Source organism: Cnephaeus nilssonii (assembly GCF_951640355.1).
Source record: "Cnephaeus nilssonii genome assembly, chromosome: 5".
In the NCBI taxonomy this organism is placed as follows: domain Eukaryota; kingdom Metazoa; phylum Chordata; class Mammalia; order Chiroptera; family Vespertilionidae; genus Cnephaeus; species Cnephaeus nilssonii.
This window is the reverse complement of record NC_137076.1, coordinates 101,067,941-101,087,391: the sequence shown is the minus strand read 5'-3', so window position 1 is coordinate 101,087,391 and position 19,451 is coordinate 101,067,941. Positions and strand designations below refer to the sequence as shown.

Sequence of the window (19,451 nt, the reverse complement as noted above, 5' to 3'; positions counted from 1 at the left end):
GGCTCCCTTGCCTGGGTAGGGTAGGAGGGCCCATGCTAGGCACCTCTCAAACTTTCCAAATAGGCCTCCTGGTCTGGAGAGCCAGGGGCTGCACTCAGCAGAGGGTGGGTTTGTGAACAACCCCCCGCTGCCTGGCCATAGCAGGGGACCTTCCCCCCCTGGGCTGGCTCTGCTCTGCCGTGGTCAGCTCTGCCTGTCCACCTGTGGGCTTGAGCCTGGCAGGGCTATGCAGCCTCCAGGTGTTCTCGCCAGGCCTTCCAGTCCGATGGGGCTGGGCTGGGGCTATGACTCAGCTCTCCTGTCTGGGCGAGGGCAGACCATCCCCCTGCTGACTTCCCTGGCCAGCCTGTGCCACAACTTGGTGCTGCAGACGAGCAAAGCCGCTGGTTGGCACTACGACCTGCACTCTGCTGGTGGGAGCTGGGTCTGCCATGATCTGAGTGCTGGCTGTTGAAAGCCCCTCCTTCCTTCTTCGTCACAATCAGATCCCCCTGCCTTCTCTGTGGGGTGGGACCAGAATGGGGTTCTCACCAAGCGACCCACAATGTTGGGGCAGCTGGAGGTCCCCTCTGGGCTCCCTCTTCCCACGGAGGAACCATAGGCTCAGGGTGACCTCTCTGCAGGGTGCTGTGCCTGCCCAGGGGCGGCGCCCGTGGGCACCATGTCGCTGCCCCTCTTCCCCTTGAAGTGCCGACTATCTTAGCCTCTGCGGGGCTGGGGATGCTTCGGCCTCACCCGTGTTCTCCGATCCCCTCAGGTGCTTGCCTGTGAACAGCTGTCAGTTTCTCTTATGGGGGAACGAAGTCAGGAACCACCTATGTCGCCGCCTTGGTGACTTCTATAAAAATGCCCCATCCTTCTCGTAATTAAATATGATGAATTCACCGGAAGCTGAGCCAAGCAGTGCAGGCCAGTTGTGTAATCTGATGAGAAGCAAGTAGCTTTAATTATGAGGGCACCACGTGTGAAGAGGAGGAGCCCCAGCTGTGGGGTGTCGGGTGCTGGAGGGCTGGCTGGCTCATGGGCCCCTGCCCGCCCCCAGTTCCGAGAGCGCAGAAGCTTTAATTTAGCCACGCCGCTCTCTTCTCCTGAATTAAATTACCCATCTAACCATATTTAAATTAACCCCGAGGCTTCCTGGAGAACATAAAAGTTATTGTGAATGATTTTCACTGCCGGGATCAGCACAGTTCCCTTCCCAGCTGGCTCGGTAGGTGCGGAGCAACACAGAAACCAATTTTTAAATTAATACAATTTTGTGTTCGTAAGGAAGCCATTATTTTTAATTATCGAGCATTTTCCTCAGCCTGGCTTCCCCAGTTAATAAAACTCAGCTATTTAGCATGCTTTTTATTTCTGCAGAGGGCAGGCTTGGGGAGGTAGCTTCCCCTGTGGGACGCCCCCCTCCCCCCGCCAGAATGTTCGGCTCTCACCAAGCACACGCCTGTCACAAGGAGGCTCATAAAAAACCCGGGAAAAGGAAATGCTGTCGTCAAAACGGGCCCTGCTGGGCCCATAACGGGTGACTCCAACTCAGCTCGAGGGGCAGAGATGGGAGCTGGTGATCGGAGAAACAGGAGGAAATGAACGCTGGGCTGGTCCCCCCAGGAGGGGGCACTGGAGCACAGCAGGAGAGGCGGCAGGGAGACTTCCAGAAGAACCGTTTGCCCATCCTGCCTCGGGTAAGGGAAACCCAGAGAACGCCAGTGAGGAAGGCCCCGGAGTCTCCACGTCTGGCCACGCTTAAGGCAGACGTCCTGCCGTGGAGAGTTCAGTTATTCACCTTCCGAGAGGGGAGGTCTGGCTCAGACGCCATCTTCATTTCTTTCTGGGTAGGTTTTCTGGGATTTATTTTATTTTATCTTTATTTTATTTCTTTTTCTTTTTAATCCTCATCCGAGGACATGTTTTTATTGATTTTAGGGAAAGAGGAAAGGAGAGGGAAGAGAGATGGGGGGAGGGAGGGAGGAAGGGAAGGAGGGAGAGAGAAATATAAATTGGTTGCCTCCCCTATGCACCCACCTGCCACCTGGGTCTGTGCCCTGACCAGGAATCGAACCTGTGGCCCTTTGGTGCATGGGTCGACATTCCAACCAACTGAGCCACACCAGCCAGGGCTGTCTTCTGGGATTTAAAAAGTAGCTTCTCACCTGGCTGGTGTGGCTCAGTTGGTTGAGTGTTGTCCCATGCACCAGGAGGTCGCAGGTTTGATTCCTGGTCAGGGCACATACCGGGGTTGCTGGCTTGATCCCCAATAGGGGGCATTCAGGAGGCAGGCGATCGATGTTTCTCTCTCATCACTGATGTTTCTATCTCTCTCTCCCTCTTCCTTCATCTCTCTGAAATCAATAAAAAACATATTTAAAAAATAAAAAATTAAAAAGCAGCGTCTCTCCCAGTTCCCATATAGCAAGACTCAATGCTACACAGGGATCAGTGCTTGTGCAGACAAAACAACTTGCTAAGCTTAAATAATGCATAATCAGAAGGGCAAGCCTCGGCAAACACATCACATAATGTATTTCCCCAAGCAAACACTCCTTTTGGATGACTTGCTATTTTGGATGGTGGTGAGGTGGACAGGGGGGAAAAACCTAAATTTCGAGTTGACAACAAGTAGCTTTGTCAATGCAAAGCAGCACCTTTACCGCTCGTGCCTCAATTTGCTGATCTGTAGTGGCCTGTGAGCTTCTGGTGGGCAGTCAGTTCTCTTAGTGCCGTGGTCGGCAAACTGCGGCTCGCGAGCCACAGGTGGTTCTTTGGCCCCTTGAGTGTGGCTCTTCCACAAAATACCACGGCCTGGGTGAGTCTATTTTGAAGAAGTGGCGTTAGAAGAAGTTTAAGTTTAAAAAATTTGGCTCTCAAAAGAAATTTCAATCGTTGTACTGTTGATATTTGGCTCTGTTGACTAATGAGTTTGCCGACCACTGTCTTAGTGTCTCTATTTTGGGCAGTGCTTGGTGCTTAACAAGCGTTTTAAAATAAGGGTCTTGAATTAGGTAGAGTTTCAGAATCCTGGCAACTCTGATGATCTAAGGTTCTCACATGGAAAACCAAGAACAGGAAGTCTGACTGGACATCTGTGATCTCCAAATGTCAGAAGGGCTTCATTCCAAAGAGCAATTACAGTCACTCAGGGAGGCCCCCCAAGACCTGGAATCAACAGAGGTCGAGCGGATTTTCATGATGCCACCTTAAAATCCCACTCACTCATTCATTCATTCAATATTGACTGAGCACCTACTGTGTGCTTGTTACTGTGATCAACACTTAAGGTAGAGCAAGACAGTTATGGCCCCTGCCCTCATGGAGCTTACAGGCCAAGAATAATAAAGACACATGAACCAACAATGAAAAACATGAGCGTGGTAATGAGGGTAAACAGAGGGAAGAGATCATGGGAGCAGGGGAGGGACACTTAGCCAGAACCGGGCTGACAAGGACAGTGTCCCAAAGGCAGTGGGTTGGTGAGCAAGGGAGAGCTTGAGTGAGTGAGGGCCCTGCACAGGCAGAGGACTCCGTATCAGAGGCTTTGGGACAGTCTAGTGAAGGTGGGGGGACCATGGGGAGGGAGACAGCAGAGAAGAGTCACATCTGCTATGGAGGCTCAGCCCAGATGACCAGAACGAGCTTGTACTTGTCACCCTTCAACTTGAACTTTCAGGAGCCAAGTATGTCACATGTCTCCAGTGTCTAAGAAGGAAGGCAGACAGTCAGTTTGCCGATGAATGCTCCTTTGCATGCACGAGAGCAGGGGTGGGGAACCTTTTTTCTGCCAAGGGCCATTTGGGTATTTATAACATCATTCGAGGGCCATACAAAATTATCAGCTTAAAAATTAGCCTGCTATATTTGGTCAAACATTTCATTAACTCACCCCTAATGCCTTGGCAGGGCCAGACCAAATGATTTCATGGGCCTTCTGTGGCCCTCAGGCTGGATGTTCCCCACCCTACGCTAGAGGGGAAATCGAGGAGGACTTCTGTATTTCTAAGATCCTCACCAGGGCCAGTAAGCCCCCATGCCCTTGATCCCACCTCCCGCTGGTTTGCTCCAGCCACACTGGCTCTCCTCCTGCTCAGGTTACAAGCAACTATCTTTTATGTCTCAGGGCCTTTGCACATGCTGGTACCCTAGCAGAGGAGGCTTTCCTCTCATCCCAACGCCTGGAAAACTCCTATTCCTTCTGTTCTCAGCTCAAATGCCATTTTCTTAGAGTGGACTTAACCTAAATCAGACATTTCCCATTGTCCTCACCCTACAGTTTTCTTTCCTTTTTTAAAAAAAATATATTTTATTGATTTTTTACAGAGAGGAAGAGAGAAACAGAGAGATAGAAACATCAATGAGAGAGAAACATCGGTCAGCTGCCTCTTGCACACCCCCTACTGGGGATGTGCCCGCAACCAAGCTACATGCCCTTGACCGGAATCGAACCTGGGACCCTTGAGTCCGTAGGCCGACGCCCTATCCACTGAGCCAAACCGTTTTTGGCCCTACAGTTTTCTTTCTAGCAGCCATCACAGTTTCCATGATTAAACTCCACTAGGGTCTTTCCACTTTTCCATCGCACCCTCCCAAACAGCAAGTCACCCAAAGTCACACTTGCTTGGGGCATGCCTTGTTTAACGTGTCTGCAGAAGTGTGCCCTTCTAATGAAGTATTCTTTAAGCTAATATGAAATGTCTTACAAGTTGTTCTTTCTGCACAAGCATTACTCACAATTTAGAGTCTTGTCTGTTTTGTTTACCAATAAACACGCAGTGCCGAGTACAGTTCCCAGCACATACGAGGTATCTGAAAAAGGGAACGTTAGTTGGTGCAGAACGGATGCACCGGGGCGGGAAGGAGCTGGTGAAATGCAGGCTTTCATGACGACCGAGTATGTCAACAGATCTACCTGAATGGGCTCCGTGCAGAACTGGGTTCACGGGTGTGTGTTCCCAGGCACACACGCATGGCTGCCTCATGCCTCGCTCCTCTGTCACTGTCATTTGCCACAAAAGTAAAGGTAACGCAAGCCAACGTGTAATTGCAATGTCATATTAATTATATGGAAACCAAAACAAAATTACTAACTCCCACTTCCTCTGGGAGTACTCATAACGCTAATACCAATATCATGATGGAAGATTACCTTGGAAGCAATTTTTCTTTTGTTCAGCCACCTACACAAGTGGCTGTTTCTTGCTTTTGCAATCTTGATGTAAATCATAAGCCGGAGGAAATATCCTGGTTACATGCTTTCCTTTTCGGAGTGAATCACGCACTACATCCATTTCAGGATAGAGCAGAAGTTTTAAATCTTAATAGAAGGGGTCAGTTTTAGCTCTGTCTTCTAAAAATCTAGGAAAAAAGCTTGCTGGGGGGAGGGGAGGCATTAATGCGCTTACCGATCCATCCTCAGGGCCAGCATTTTGCCTTGTGAGAATTTTGGCTTTGGAGAGTGCAGAATATATCTGGTGTGTGTGTGTGTGTGTGTGTGTGTGTGTGTGTGTGTGTGTGTGTGTGTGATTTAACCTACATTCTTTTCCTTTTTTAAAAAAATATTTTTATTGATTTCAGAGAGGAAGAGAGAGATAGAAACATCAATGATGAGAGAGAATCATTGGTTGGCTACCTCCTGCACGCCCCACAATGGGGATCGAGCCCACAACCTGGGAATGTGCCCTGACCAGGAATCAAACAGTGATCTCCTAGTTCCGTGGTTGGCAAACTGCGGCTCGTAAGCCACATGTGGCTCTTTGGACCCTTGAGTGTGGCTCTTCCACAAAATACCACGGCCTGGGCGAGTCTATTTTGAAGAAGTGGCGTTAGAAGAAGTTTAAGTTTAAAAAATTTGGCTCTCAAAAGAAATTTCAATCGTTGTACTGTTGATATTTGGCTCTGTTGACTAATGAGTTTGCCGACCACTGTCCTATTTCACACATATGCATACAAGGTCTTTGGTTGACCTTGTTGGTGTTAAGTTGTATGAGTTCTTTATGTATTTTGGGTATTAACCCCTTATCAGATGTATCCTTTGCAAATATCTTCTCCCATTCAATAGGTTGTCTTTTTGTTTTGTTGATGGTTTTCTTCACTGTGCAAAACCTTTTTAGTTTGATGTAGTCCCATTTGTTTACTTTTTTCTTTTGTCTCCCTTGCTTGAGGAGGTATATCCAAAAAGATATTGCTAAGACCAAGGTCAAAGGATTTATTGTCTATGTTTTCTTCGAGGCGTTTTATGGTTTCAGGTCTAACATTTTAAGTCTTCAATCCATTTTGAGTTGATTTTTTGTATCTGGTGTAAGAAAGTGGTCCAGTTTCTTTTCTTTTCTTTTTCTTTTTTGCACGTATCTGTCCTGTTTTGCCAACACCACTTACTGAAGAGACTGTCTTTACCCCGCTGTATATTCCTGCCTCCTTTGCCTTATATTAATTGACCACAGAAGCAAGGATTTATTTCTGGACTCTGAGAGGTCTTTCTATTACTACACATCCCTACCCATCACTCTGCTAATTAAACCGGCAACAGCCCCCCACCGTCCTCAGGATAAATGCCAGCCCAGCAAACTATTTCCTCCCATGTGCAGCCCGCCAGCTCGATCTTTTTTTTTATTTTTAATCTGCACCCCAGTGTAACATATTCCCTTCTCTCGGGCCACGCTGAGTTACAGCTTTCTGAAATGCCATTCCCTTTTCTGACCTCTTTCTGTCTCACAGGCAACTCTCTGGCTGATCACGCCTTCCCTTGATCTTCGCCTGACCAATTCCTGCTGCTCCTCAGGACCGACTCCAACTCCTCCATGAAGCTCCTTCTGCCCTCCTGTCAAACCTCAGGCCTGGCCGGGGCGGCCGGGCCCTGCTCGGTGCTCCCCAGCATTTCCTGGGCTTCCTTGCAGCTGAGTTGAAGTGACTCCACCGTGTTCTCATCCAGCCCTGCTCAGCAAGCCCCCTTCAGCCATCCCAGCCCGCCTCCCCTTCCCCAGTAACCTGAGAGGCCATGCGCTTACAACGGCAGGGTCACAAGAGAGAGCGATTACAGCCAGCGGTCACCTAGCCGAGCTACCTGGTTCGATGCGCTGAGCCCCCGAGATGTCAGGGCTCGTTCCCTGCCACAGCCTCTCCTCTCCTGACGACCCCACGCGGCAACCCTGCCCACGGGATATTAGCCTCCATGACAGCTTACATCACACTCCTCCACTGCCTTCTCCACTGGACCGCCAGCTTCTTGGTGGCAAGGATTTCATTTTCTCTCTCTCTCTCTCTCCCTCTCTAGTCTACTCCCACCATTGTCCTGGATGTAGAGTTGGCACTGAGTAAACATCTTTTTAAAAAATTTGAAACGTGGGTTTAATTTTCAGTCCCAATACAGGAGAGACTTAAATCCAGAAGGAAATAAAACTAGACATACCCAGGAAAGCAAGCAATTATAGTCATCACATACAACGTTCTCCTAAGAGTCCATTCTAGTAGACATCTTTGGAATGAATGAAAAAATTTGGGGGTGTCAAAATGGAGTGAAAAGAAAGGTCAGGACCGAAGGTAAGGAGAGAAGGGCCTGCAATCTCAGGGGCCACCAGACAGCTTTGGGTGAGCGGCTGCAAACTCCCCTGCCGTGGGCGCATCTGGGGAAAGGGCCACTCCCCGGTCTCTTAACCCACAGCCCACCCCACCCTGCCTTCCCACCTGCTCCCCGCCAATCTCCGCGAGCTGCTTTTATTTCATTCACTAAACAATTTATGAATTGAATTAAAATAAATGAGATGCAAATAAATTCCAGGCTTTCTCCCTCATTTTCAAATTACATTTTCAGTCCACTCGACCTGTTATAATCTCATAGCGATTTTCATTTAAGAGCTAAATGGATATGTGATTATTGTTACAGGAACTAACACTAGACAATTAAGTGTTGAGGTGTTGATAGATAAAGCTGTGTTCTGATTTGCATAAACATGATGCCAGCAAATCTAACCCTGGCAGAAATGCAGTTATAAGACCTGCGTGCCTAACTTCTGCTAATTACCACGAGTCCCATTATTAAGGTTGTTAATATTCAGAGTTGGGATGGTAGCCATTTTATTTTAGGCCCGCATTTTATCTTTACTTGGAAAACTCAGTCAAAATGCATAGCTGAGTACTACGTGAGGAGGTGTGATTACTACGTATAATCAACTTCTACCATGCTGAGTATCAAAAATCAATCACACAGCCTTGAAATCCAGTCATGAAGGACTTAGCTAATGACCTCCTTTTATTTTTGTCTTTTTTTTTTTAAAGAATATTTTTACTGCTTTCAGAGAGGAAGGGAGAGGGAGAGAGAGAGAGATGGAAACATCAATGATGAGAGAGAATCATCGGTTCACTGTCCCCCGTGCTTGCCCCACACCGGGGAGTGAGCGCACAACCTGGGAATTGAACCATGACCTCCTGGTTCATAGGTCGATGCTCAACCACTGAACCACACCGGCCGGGCCATTTTTGTCTTTCGGAAGATACTGTGCACAGCTTGCGACTCTGCAGATGCCCGCAGAGGAAGCCAACATGGGAGCCAGCTGATAACCTGGCGTGGACAATTAGACTCCAACTAGACAAAGGCGAATCCTAAGATGGAACGGCCTGGCTCTGCAGGAAGGTCACCTGGGTTGGCTGGATTTCAGCCCAACAACCCAGCATAAGTGATGAGCCAAGTTCTCTGGACGGTAAGCCTTCTATGCTCAGGGGCTCTGAGCATGTGTTAAACCCTGCCCTGTTCCACTGTGTACTGTCCTCCTAGTGCTTATCTCCATCTGCAGTTATTCCAGTTATTGATGCATTTACTTATTATCTGCCCTCTTGCCCCTTCCCGCCCACCCCTGTGAGTGAGCTGCAGGCGGGGAGGGGTTTTGTGTGGTGTGCCCTGTATCTCCAGTACAGAGCACAGTGCCTGGCTCACAGGAGGCGTTCAGTGAACACGTGCTGGATTTGATGAAGCCTGGGACCCCTAGCATTGCCCCCTGGGGGTCAGAAACAGTCCTGAGTGCCGGATAAAGGACCAGAGCAGGCCCCAGATGACCTGGGTGCCCAGGGATCTAAACGGGAAGCTGTGTGGCCTGGCGGTTAAGAATGCCGGTACGTGAAACACACCGGAAGACGGAGCTGGGGCTGAGTCCCGGCTTTGCCATTTTCTACCTGTCGTGCCCTTGGATGGGTTATTTAACTTCCCAGACTCTGTGTTTTCTCACTGAAAAATGGAGATGATAATAGCTACCCCCATGAGGCTGCTGGAAATAATATAATGTAAGTAAAGCATCTAAGGCAGTGCTAGGATCATGAAAGTTCTCAACAAATGTTATTTGTTAATTTTTAAAAAAATTCTCACCTAAGGATATTTTTCCATTGATTTTCAGAGAGAGTGGAAGAGAGAGGGAAAGACAGAGAGAAATATCTATGTGAGAGAAACACATGGATGGGTTGCCTCCTGCACGTGCCCCTACTAGGGTCTTGGCTGGGGAGGAGCCTGCAACCAAGGTACATGCCCTTGACTGGAATCGAGCCCAGGACCCTTCGGTCTGCAGGCTAACACTCTATCCACTGAGCCAAACCGGCTTGGGCTGTTATGTGTTCATTTTTACAACTTGTAAAATATACAACTTGTAAGTTGCCTAGACTGGGGAGGAGAGGGTTGGTCAAAACTTCCTACTGTGGGTTGCTTGTTACTTCCCCCTGGGAAGCCTGCCTGATTCCCAGGCTGGGGGATAGCTCCTCCTCTATCTTCTCGCTGAGCCTGTAGGATGGTCCTGCATCTACATATTCCACCCGACTGTCAACTCCTTGAGTGTTTAGCAAATTACGCGGATGGCACTGGCACCAGTTCATCTGCTGAACTGGCCAACCAGCAGCGGGCGCTGAGGGAGAAGAAGGCTCGTGTGAAATGAGGACCCAGGCTACCTGTAGCTGTAGCAGAAGGTCAGTCCCCCCATTTTCAGTCCCCGAGGGATACATGGCTCCTACTGTCGGAGGGTGGGGTGGTGGGGGTGGGAGTGGTGGGGGTGGGGTGGGGGAAGACCTGTCTTTTCCAGGGAGGGAAGGAGGAAGGGAGGCTCGGGAACGGGGACATTTCCTCTGCTCCCCAGGACGAAGTGCATCCCCTATCACTTTGTGGTGACAAGTTCGGTGGAACCACTTACCCGGAGCTTCCTGCCAAAGATGGTGACTTTGCCTTTAATCTGTTCCTTTCTTAGGCGCCACTCAATGGAGTTCAGGCCGTTCTCCATGGGCAGGGAGATGTTGCAGCGGCCAATGGTGGGGGTGATGGTGCCCGCTAGGACATGGGGCTCACTGTGGAAGCTGACACCCATCCCATTGGCATACATCACCCTCAGGGTCCCGTTATTACAGAGCTGGTAGCTGTTCCGCACTTGATCTGGAGAAATGCAAGTGGGGGTGGGGACAGGGAGATCAATTATCCACTCAGTCGCAAGAGAACAGAAGCCCTGCTCTTATAGGTTTCCGTGGTGCTTCATGGCTGTCAGTCTAAGGCGGCCTTCAATTAGCACACGCACAGTGCTAAGGTGGGTAGTAGAGATGCTACTGATCCGTGGAAAGAAAAACATTATTAATACGTGGCACTCCAGAAACAATTATGCCGTGATATTTTTCCTTGACTCGCTGAAGACTATTAATAGTGCATTTAAAGATGTCTATTGCCTACACAATTTGTATCAGTCAAATCCCTGATCTTTAACATATATGTTAGCTCAAATGGACAAAAATAAACAAAAACTACTAAAAAAATATATATACATACATATATTGTCCCCCAAAAATGTATACTTTTTTTTCCTGATAGCTCAATTGATGTTTCTTTCTTTTCAGATTTAACTCATTGGAATTAATTATTCAAAGTATGTGCATACATTTTTGGATACCACACACACACACACACATATACATGTATATATATGTATACTTTTCCTTTTGCCTACCATCTAACCTGAGGTTGATGGTTTAGCCACAGATAAGATCAACTGCAAATCAAGTATAGAGTTCTTCAAGAAAATCAAGAGACACGGCATCCGTCCTGTCCCTTGTGACTCCGCTGCTGACTCCACCACCATGCTACCTCCACTCAACAGAACCCTAAGGAAACTCAGCTGGCCTGAGGCAGATTATGCCAGTGGGTGCTGATAACGGGCGCTTATCTGCCCGAATGGAACCTACACGAGCCCATCAGACTTCTGACCTTTTCCTTTATCGGAAAGTTCCAGGAAGGAAATGCGAGCGAGAGACCCCATTTTACAGATATGTCACTTCCTGATTATTTGGCCAAAGGAGTCCAGCTGGGCTGGCCTCTGAGATGCGGGCTTCGGGGGCAGTGAGCACGCGTGTACCTGTCACTCCCACGCCTGCAGCCGTCATGCTGGGAGACGGGATCTACATCATTAATCACTTGGCAGAGCAGAAATAGAGTCGCCGAAACAGACTCTGCTGCGGGATCGCAGTCCAGAAATGTCACCATTTATCTACTGAGAGGACACTTTTATCCTCTGACAACGGGCTAACCCACTGACATTCTATCTTAATTAAAAGGAAAATTAATCTGCACAGCGCCTTTCTCGCCAGCCCCTGCGCTCGTCCGGGCTGTGTGTCATGTCGAACAGCAACAGTAACCAGGGGGTGGTCAGACACCTTGGAGGCCCCAGTCTTGGCAAGAGATTGCTAAAGAGCTGTGATGGCAGGACAACCGATGCCACAAACACATGCCTGGGAAAGAGAATCAGACTGGGAGCCACACACACACACAAACATGGTGGGCTCAAGAGAATAAACAGCCTTTGAGAAGGTAGCCATGTGTCCTGGGGTGGTGGGAGTGATGGATAGAGAGGTAGGAGGTGGGGACAGCACGCGGGGATGTCAACTGACTGATATTTTCAGATAAGCCTGTAGACATTTCCAAACATCTCGATGGTTTGGTATCGATGACCTTCTCCTGAATCTGATTAAGTCGTTTTCTACAAAGTTGAGCTCTTGTTTGCTGTGGATATTTCACTAAGACAAGTGGAGGGGTGCTTTAGATCTCTAGAAGTCTGCTGGGCTGGGTCTGGGGGTGGGTTTTGAGGGTGGGGGGCTTACCTTGCACCACTGTGTAGGAGGCCTCCACCGAAGACAGGTTGGTAATGACAGTGACGTCATCGTCACGGTTGGAGTTCTCAATGTCGATGGTGATGGATTTCTCCATTTCCCGGTGCAGACTGGTCACCACCCCCGTGGGGCGTGTCACGTTGGTCAGGCGGCCCTCGTGGTCATAGCTGGAGGACAGACACACTGGTTGGAACACAGCTGTTGGGGCTGAAGGCTTTCCCAACCCTCAGAACGACACAGAGACGGGTTCATGGGCCCAGAGGAAGAGATTGGAAGGTGGGGTGACCAGGTGCTGCATCAGTCTGAGGCCCCTCGTCACAATCCTCAAAACCCCAGCCGGCCCTGAGAAATGGTGGTGGCACTTATGCCTGACTCAGCTCTGTGAAAACCTTTCACCGGCGGCAGGGTGTACTTCATTATGCTCTCCCATGTTGCTGCGGACCCCAGCTTCTGAGCATCTTTTGCTCTTAGGGTGTCCCACAAAGCCCCCAAATTAACCTTCCTAAAAATGATCAGTTTCCTTATTTCACTTCTCTGCTGAACTAACCACACTCTTCTCCCATTGTGGTTGCTCAATCAAACCAAAGCCTAGCATTTGAGACCATCCATGCCCATCTAGGTCTTCCACACTATACAGCCTCCTTCCACTTGTCACCTCACGGTCCTCCAGACAGTCAGCCTGGGCCAAGTGCCTCCTCCAGGCCTTGGCTCAAGCACAGCAGGCCTGGCTGCCTGTAACCTAGTCTCTGGTCCTACAGCCCCAAACCAACCCTGACTCCGCTCCCCAAGCAGCCTTTCCAGACAGTTTCCCAGTAACTCAGTTGACCTCAGTTGTCCTCAGCACCCACGTCTAGTACAACAGTGATCGAGCTCCTACCAGAAAGGTGCCTGAAACTGAACCCTCCTTTTCGATGTGTCATCTTTTCTCAAAGTGTGGAGTGCTTTGTGTTTTTCCATCTCCCTTTAGAAGGAACTTCACTGTTCCATTTGATGGGGGGCATTTCCCTACTCGGGAAGATCCACTGTATTCAGAAAGCCTGGGCCCTCCTTAAGCTGCAGGAAAGGGAAGGACACTCTTCATTTCAAGGTCTAAATGCCAAAGCCTTTGATGTCTCCCAGATCAGCTTTGCTACTGGAGAAGGGATGGGGAAGAAGATGGAACATTCGAGATCATTTTGCTTGGAGGGTTAAAAAGAAGGAAAAACGACTCAACCTCTGTGTACGGCCCCCTCTGGATTAGAGGGAGACAGGGACAAAGTTAGAGATGGGGGCTTGGGCAGCAGGTATGGGGAGGAGGGCCTGAGGGAGGATTCTTGTGCACAGAACCCTGTGGCCTATTTGACGTAACCCCTTAGTGCCTAGGACTACACAGCACAGTTGGAGGCGCTGGGCCAATGCTTCTGGAACAAAGGAATGCAGATCTGGCTCCCGACTTGCAGCGATGTGAGGAATTTTGCTTCTGGGGCGAACTGGGAAGAGTCACGCTCTGTGGATGTTGGAAGGCAGTGACCAAGTGGGGATTTCTTTCCAGGGATGAAAAGATTGCTCAATGTCCACAAATCAATCAATCAATCAATCAATCAATCAATCCATGTGATGTATCGACAAAATGAAGGATACAAGTCCTATGATTATCTCAATAGACTTAGAAAAGGACAAAATTCAACATCTATTTATGATAAAAACGCAACAAAGTGGGTATAGGGGAAACCACCTCAACATAATAAAGGCCACCTATTATAACCCCACAGCTAACATCACACTCCACAGTATAAAGCGGAAAGTTTTTCCTCTAAGACCAGGGAACAAGTCCAAGGGATGCCACTTTAGGCAACATAACCTCAGAAATCCTAGGCAGAGAAATTAGGCATGAACAAGCAATAAAGGCATCCAAATTGGAAAGAAAGAAGTAAAACGGTCACTATTTGCATGTGAAATATTATATAGAAGACCCCAAAGACTTTACCAAAACACTGTTAAAATTAATAAGCAAATCAGTAAAGTTGCAGGATACAAAATCAATATGTAAACACCAGTTGCATTTCTATACAGTAATAACAAAGTAGCCGAAAGAGGAATTAAAACACAATACCATTTTCAATTGCATCAAAAGGAATACAGATTGAACCAGGGAGGTAAACTATAAGACACTGATGAAAGACATTGAAGATACAAGTAAATGGAAACATATTCTGTGCTCATGGAGTAAAAAAAGAAAGATTTTAAAAATGTCTATACTACACAGAGCAATCAACAGATTCAGTGCAATCCCTATCAAAAGTCCAATTCTTTCCTATCGAATAATCAACAAGTAAAACTCCATCAAACTAAAACACCTCCACACAGCAAAGGAAACCATCAACAAAATTAAAAGACCTACTGAATGGGAGAAAGTGTTTGTAAATCATATATCTTGATAAGGTATTAATACTCGAAATATATAAAGAACGCATACAACTGAATAACAAAAAAACCCCAAACTACTTGATTAAAAAACGAACAGGCATTTTTTCACAGAAATAGAATGAACAATTCTAAACTTTGTATGGAATCACAAAAGACCCCAAATAGACAAAGCAATCTTGAGAAAGAAGAACAAAGCTGGAGGCATCATGCTCCCTGATTTCAAATTCTATTACAAACAGTACGGTATTGGCATAAAAGCAGACACACAGATCAATGCAACAGAATAGAGAGCTGAAATAAACCCACGCTAATATGGTCAATTAATTAACGACAAAGCAGCCAAGACTATACAATAGGGTAAAGACAGTCTTGTCAATAAATGGCGTTCGAAAAACTGGGCAGCCACATGCAAAAAAATGAAACTTGTCCACTATTACACACTACTCACAAAAATGAAGTGGTTACAAACTCGAAAGTAAGATCTGAAACCATAAATGACCTAGAAGAAAACATAAGCAGCCAGCTCCTTGACATTGGTCTTTGTGATAATTTTTTTGGATTTGACACCAAAAGTACAGGCAACAAAATAAAAAACAACAAATGGGACAGCATCAAACTAAAAAACTTCTGCACAGCAAAGGAGACTATTGACAAAATGAAAAGGCACCTACTAAATGGGAGAAAATACTTGCAAATCATATATCTGGTAAGGTGTTAATACCCCAAATATATAAAAAACTCATATAACTCAAATGATAACACCAACTTGCCTGGTTCAACCTATGAACCAGAAGGTCAAGGTTTGATTCCCGGTTAGGGCACATGCCTGGGTTGCGGGCTTGATCCCCAGTGGCAGCCAATCAATGATTCTTATCATTGAAGTTTGTATTTCTCTCTCTCTCTCTCCCCCTTCCTCTCTGAAATCAATTAAAAAAAATAAAAGAAAACACAAACTTGAGAATATATATGCACCACATGTTCATTACAGCATTATTTACAACTAGGGGCCCAGTGCACGAATTCGTGCACCTTGAAAGGAACTGTGGGCCGCGAGGCTGCAGTGGGCACAGGGGTGGGTCTTGGCCCATCCTCTGTGCCCCCATCTGGCCCCTCCTGCCACAGCCCCGGTCCCCTGTCTGCCAGCAGTCTCACTCCTGCTGCTGCTTCTCCCACGCGCTGATGGAGCTGGCTCCGCTCGCACCTGCTGCGAGTGCGGAGCAATTGGGCCAGTGCTCTCAGCAGGTGAGAGCAGTGGCTGCTGCCCTCAGGGATGCAGGGGGAGGTGGAGAAGCCCTCAGGGATGATCAGGGCCTGTAGCGCTGCTTGCACCAGCTGATGGTGCTGAGTGATCAGGACTGGCACTGGGCACCAGCAGCAGGTGTGAGCAGTGGCTCTGGCGCTGGCAGTGGGTGTGAGCACTGGGTGGGACCAGCAGTGCACGGGAGCCAACAAACACCAGAGGCTCATTAACCAGTGCCCCACCTTGGTCTGACACCCTCATTTACCTGTTCCACCATCCCGCTGCAGCCAATGCCCGCCATGTTCCGCACATGCTCCTTGGTGGTCAGCGCATGTCATAGCGACCAGTTGTTTGGTTGTTACGGTTGTTCCACCATTTGGTCTATTTGCATATTAGCCTTTTATTATATACTAGAGACCCAGTGCATGATTGAATCATGCACGTGTAGGGTCCCCTACACGCTTTTGCTTTCGATCGCGGTGGAGCTGGGTGCCTGTCTGCTCTGGCACCAGGCCTTTCAGAAGCCTCCGCCGAGCCGGCGGAGGCTTCTGAAAGGCCTGGTGCCAGAGCAGACAGGCACCCAGCTCCCCCGCTTGATGGTCCACGGCGGGACGTGAGCTCGCTGCCCCAGAGGCCCCTTCTGTTCCGCAGCACAGCCATGGCGCAGATGCTGAGCTCACACCGCCACTGGTGACGCGAGCTCAGCGTCTTGCGGGCCCAATCGGCTATCCCGGCCACCCCGAGTCCCGCCCCTTGTGCCTCCCTCTGGCCCAATTGTGGGCGTAGCGGAGTGATGGTAATTTACATATTACCATTTTATTAGGTAGGATGATGATTATACTTACTACTAGAGGCCTGGTACATGAATTTGTGCACATTGAAAGAAAATTAATTAGAAGAAATATTTTAGAGGCCAAGGAGGGATCGCAGGAGGTTGGCTCCAGGGCGTGTCTGGCCCATCTTGCCCAGTCCTGATCGGCTGGATCCCAACAGCAAGCTAAACTACCGGTCAGAGCATCTGCCCCCTTGTGGTCAGTATGCATCATAGCGACTGGTCAAACGGTTGAACCAATGGTTGGACACTTAGCATATTAGGCTTTTATTATATAGGACTAGAGGCCCAGTGCATAAAATTTGTGCACTCATGGGGGGGTGTCCTTCAGCCTGGCCTGCGCCCTCTCACAGTCCACGAGCCCTCGGGGGATGTCCAACTGACAGCTTAGGCCCACTCCCCGCTGCGCTTGCCAGCTGTGAGCCCAGCTTTTGGCTGAACGGTGCTCCCCCTGTGGGAGCACACTGACTTCCAGGGGACAGCTCCTACATTGAGCATCTGCCCCCTGGTGGTCAGTGCGTGTCATAGCGACTGGTCGTGCTGCGGTTCAGTTGATTTGCATATTAGCCTTTTATTATATAGGATAGCCAAACCATGGAAACAAACTAAGTGTCCAATGATGTCTGAATGGATGTAGAAAATGTGGTGTATATATGCAATGGAATAGTATTCAGCCATAGAAGAATGAAATCTTGCCACTTGTGACAGTATGATGGATCTTGAGGGCATTATGCCAAGTGACAGAAGTCAGACAGAGAAAGACAAATTACAAAAACCCAAATGAGCTCATAGATACAGAGAACATATTGGTGTTTGCCAGAGGCAGGGGTGGAGGTGGGGTTGGTGGGTGTAATGGGTGAAGGGGGTCAAAAGGTGAAAACTTCCAGTTATAAAATACGTCATGGATGTAATGTACAGAAGGGTGACTCTAGTTAATAACATTGTATGACACATTTGAAGGTTGCTAAGAGGGTAGATTTTGAAAATTCTCATCACAAGATAAAAATGTTTAATAATTGTATGGTGAGAGATGTTAACTAGACTTATTGTAGCTATTGTTTTGCAATATATAAATACCGAATCATTATATTGCACATCTACAGTGAATGTAATCTTATATGTCAACTAGTGGTCCGGTGCATGAAATCCGTGCACAGGGTGGGGGGTGGTCCCTCAGCCCGGCCTGCACTCTCTCCAGTCTGGGACATCCCTCTCGCAATCCAGGACTGCTGGCTCCTAACCGCTCACCTGCCTGCCTGCCTGATAGCCCCTAACCACTCTGCCTGCCAGCGGGCTCGCCCCAAACTGTCCCTGCCTCTGCCAGCCTGCTCACCCCCTACTGTCCCCCTGCTGGTCTGCTCAGCCCCAACTGCCCCCTCTACTGGCCTGCTCATCCCCAACTTCCCCCCTTGCTGGCATGCTTGCCCCAAACTGCCCCTCCTGCTGGCCTGATCATGCCCAACTGCCCCCCACTGCTGGCCTGCTTGTACCCAACTGGCCCCCCCTGCTGGCCTGCTTGCCCCCTACTGCCCACCCCTGCTGGCCTGCTTGGCCCCAACTGACACCCCCCTGCTGGCCTGCTCACCCCCAACTACCCCCTCTGCTGGCCTGCTCACCTCCAACTGCCCCCCCCCCCCCGCCAGTCTGCTCACCCTCAACTGGCCACCCCTGCCAGCCTGCTCACCCCCAACTTCCCCCACTGCTGGCCTGATCACCCCCAACTGCCCTCCCCTCCTGGCCTGATCGCCCCTAACCTCCTCTGCCTCGGCCCTGCCACTATGGTTTTGTCTGGGTGGCAGCCATGGAGCCAGCTGGGGTGACCAAGGAAGCCAAGCTTCCCGCCTGCTCCAGCCGGCTCCGTGGCTCTGGCCGGCACCGCCATCTTTGTCACATCAATTTGCATATTCCCTCCTTACTGGCTGTGGGCGCCACCATCTTCATTGTGAAGTGATGGTCAATTTACATATTACTCTTTTATTAGATAGGATTTTACCTCAATAAGAAATAATATGACAGTACCGAGTGTTTGGGCATGGGGTGCCTAGTGGAGTATGCAGTAACAGACAGTGTTCTAGCTCTTGCACAGCAGGGACCGGTAAGGCGCTTATTCTGTGGGACCTGGGCCAGGACTGAGTTCCAACCCCTGCATTACCTGGACACCTACGATGTGCAGGTTGCCTCGCTTCCTTATGACAGAAGTGGCAGGCATCGGAGATTCCACTTTTGGGGAACAGAGGATTGGGGTGGCGACCAGAATCTCAGGGTGAGAAACATGTCCTCTTTAACTTTCAAAGAAGATTCGGCTGCCTCCAGCTCTGCTGGCTTCCCCTGTGCAGTGGGTATCTTCACCCTCAGGCCTTTTTACAACTAAGCCTATGCATGCAAGGAGCTGTGAGCTCCTGCGATGGGGTCTCAAGGCCACCAAAGAAGCCAGTCCAGCCTCCCTCGGTCTGTGTGGCGCTGGAGGCTGCCTTTGACTCAGTTATTCAGCAAGTATTCACTGAGTGCCTACTATGTGCTTGGCACTATGCAAAGCACTGGGGACATGGTCAGCAACGCAATGGGTGAAAATCCCTGCCCTCATGACCTGTACGTGCTGGGTAGAGAGGGCTAAAATCAACCAAGTTAAAACGTAGAGTATGGTAGGTGGTGACAAGTGGCAAGATGCTTCTGAGATGGGCCGGGTCTTCCGAGGGAAGATGAAGGCCTGGGAGGTGTTTGGGTCGCTGCATAGCTTTAACCTAATTTAGCGTGAGAGCTAAAGATGGCACTCAGATGGTGCCTCTGGGGACAGAGTAACCAGGCTGTAAAGTTTGGTCAAGTTCCTGCGCCCTGAAGGATGTTAGGATGCCTCAGAAATCTGAGAAA

The 19,451-nt window shown here is 48.9% G+C and overlaps 1 protein-coding gene across 6 annotated transcripts in view; it reads right to left on the bottom strand.

Annotated features, from left to right (window-relative positions):
• The window catches only part of TENM2 (teneurin transmembrane protein 2), a gene marked incomplete at both ends in the record, with an annotated part of 890,113 nt that overhangs the window by 25,169 nt on the left and 845,493 nt on the right, over positions 1 to 19,451 (bottom strand). For all 6 annotated transcript variants that reach the window (XM_079771922.1, XM_079771923.1, XM_079771924.1 and 3 more), the window contains 2 exons: positions 10,152 to 10,387; positions 12,097 to 12,272. In XM_079771922.1, the coding sequence (XP_079628048.1) occupies positions 10,152 to 10,387; positions 12,097 to 12,272 (412 nt within the window). The remainder of the gene's footprint in view (positions 1 to 10,151; positions 10,388 to 12,096; positions 12,273 to 19,451) is intronic.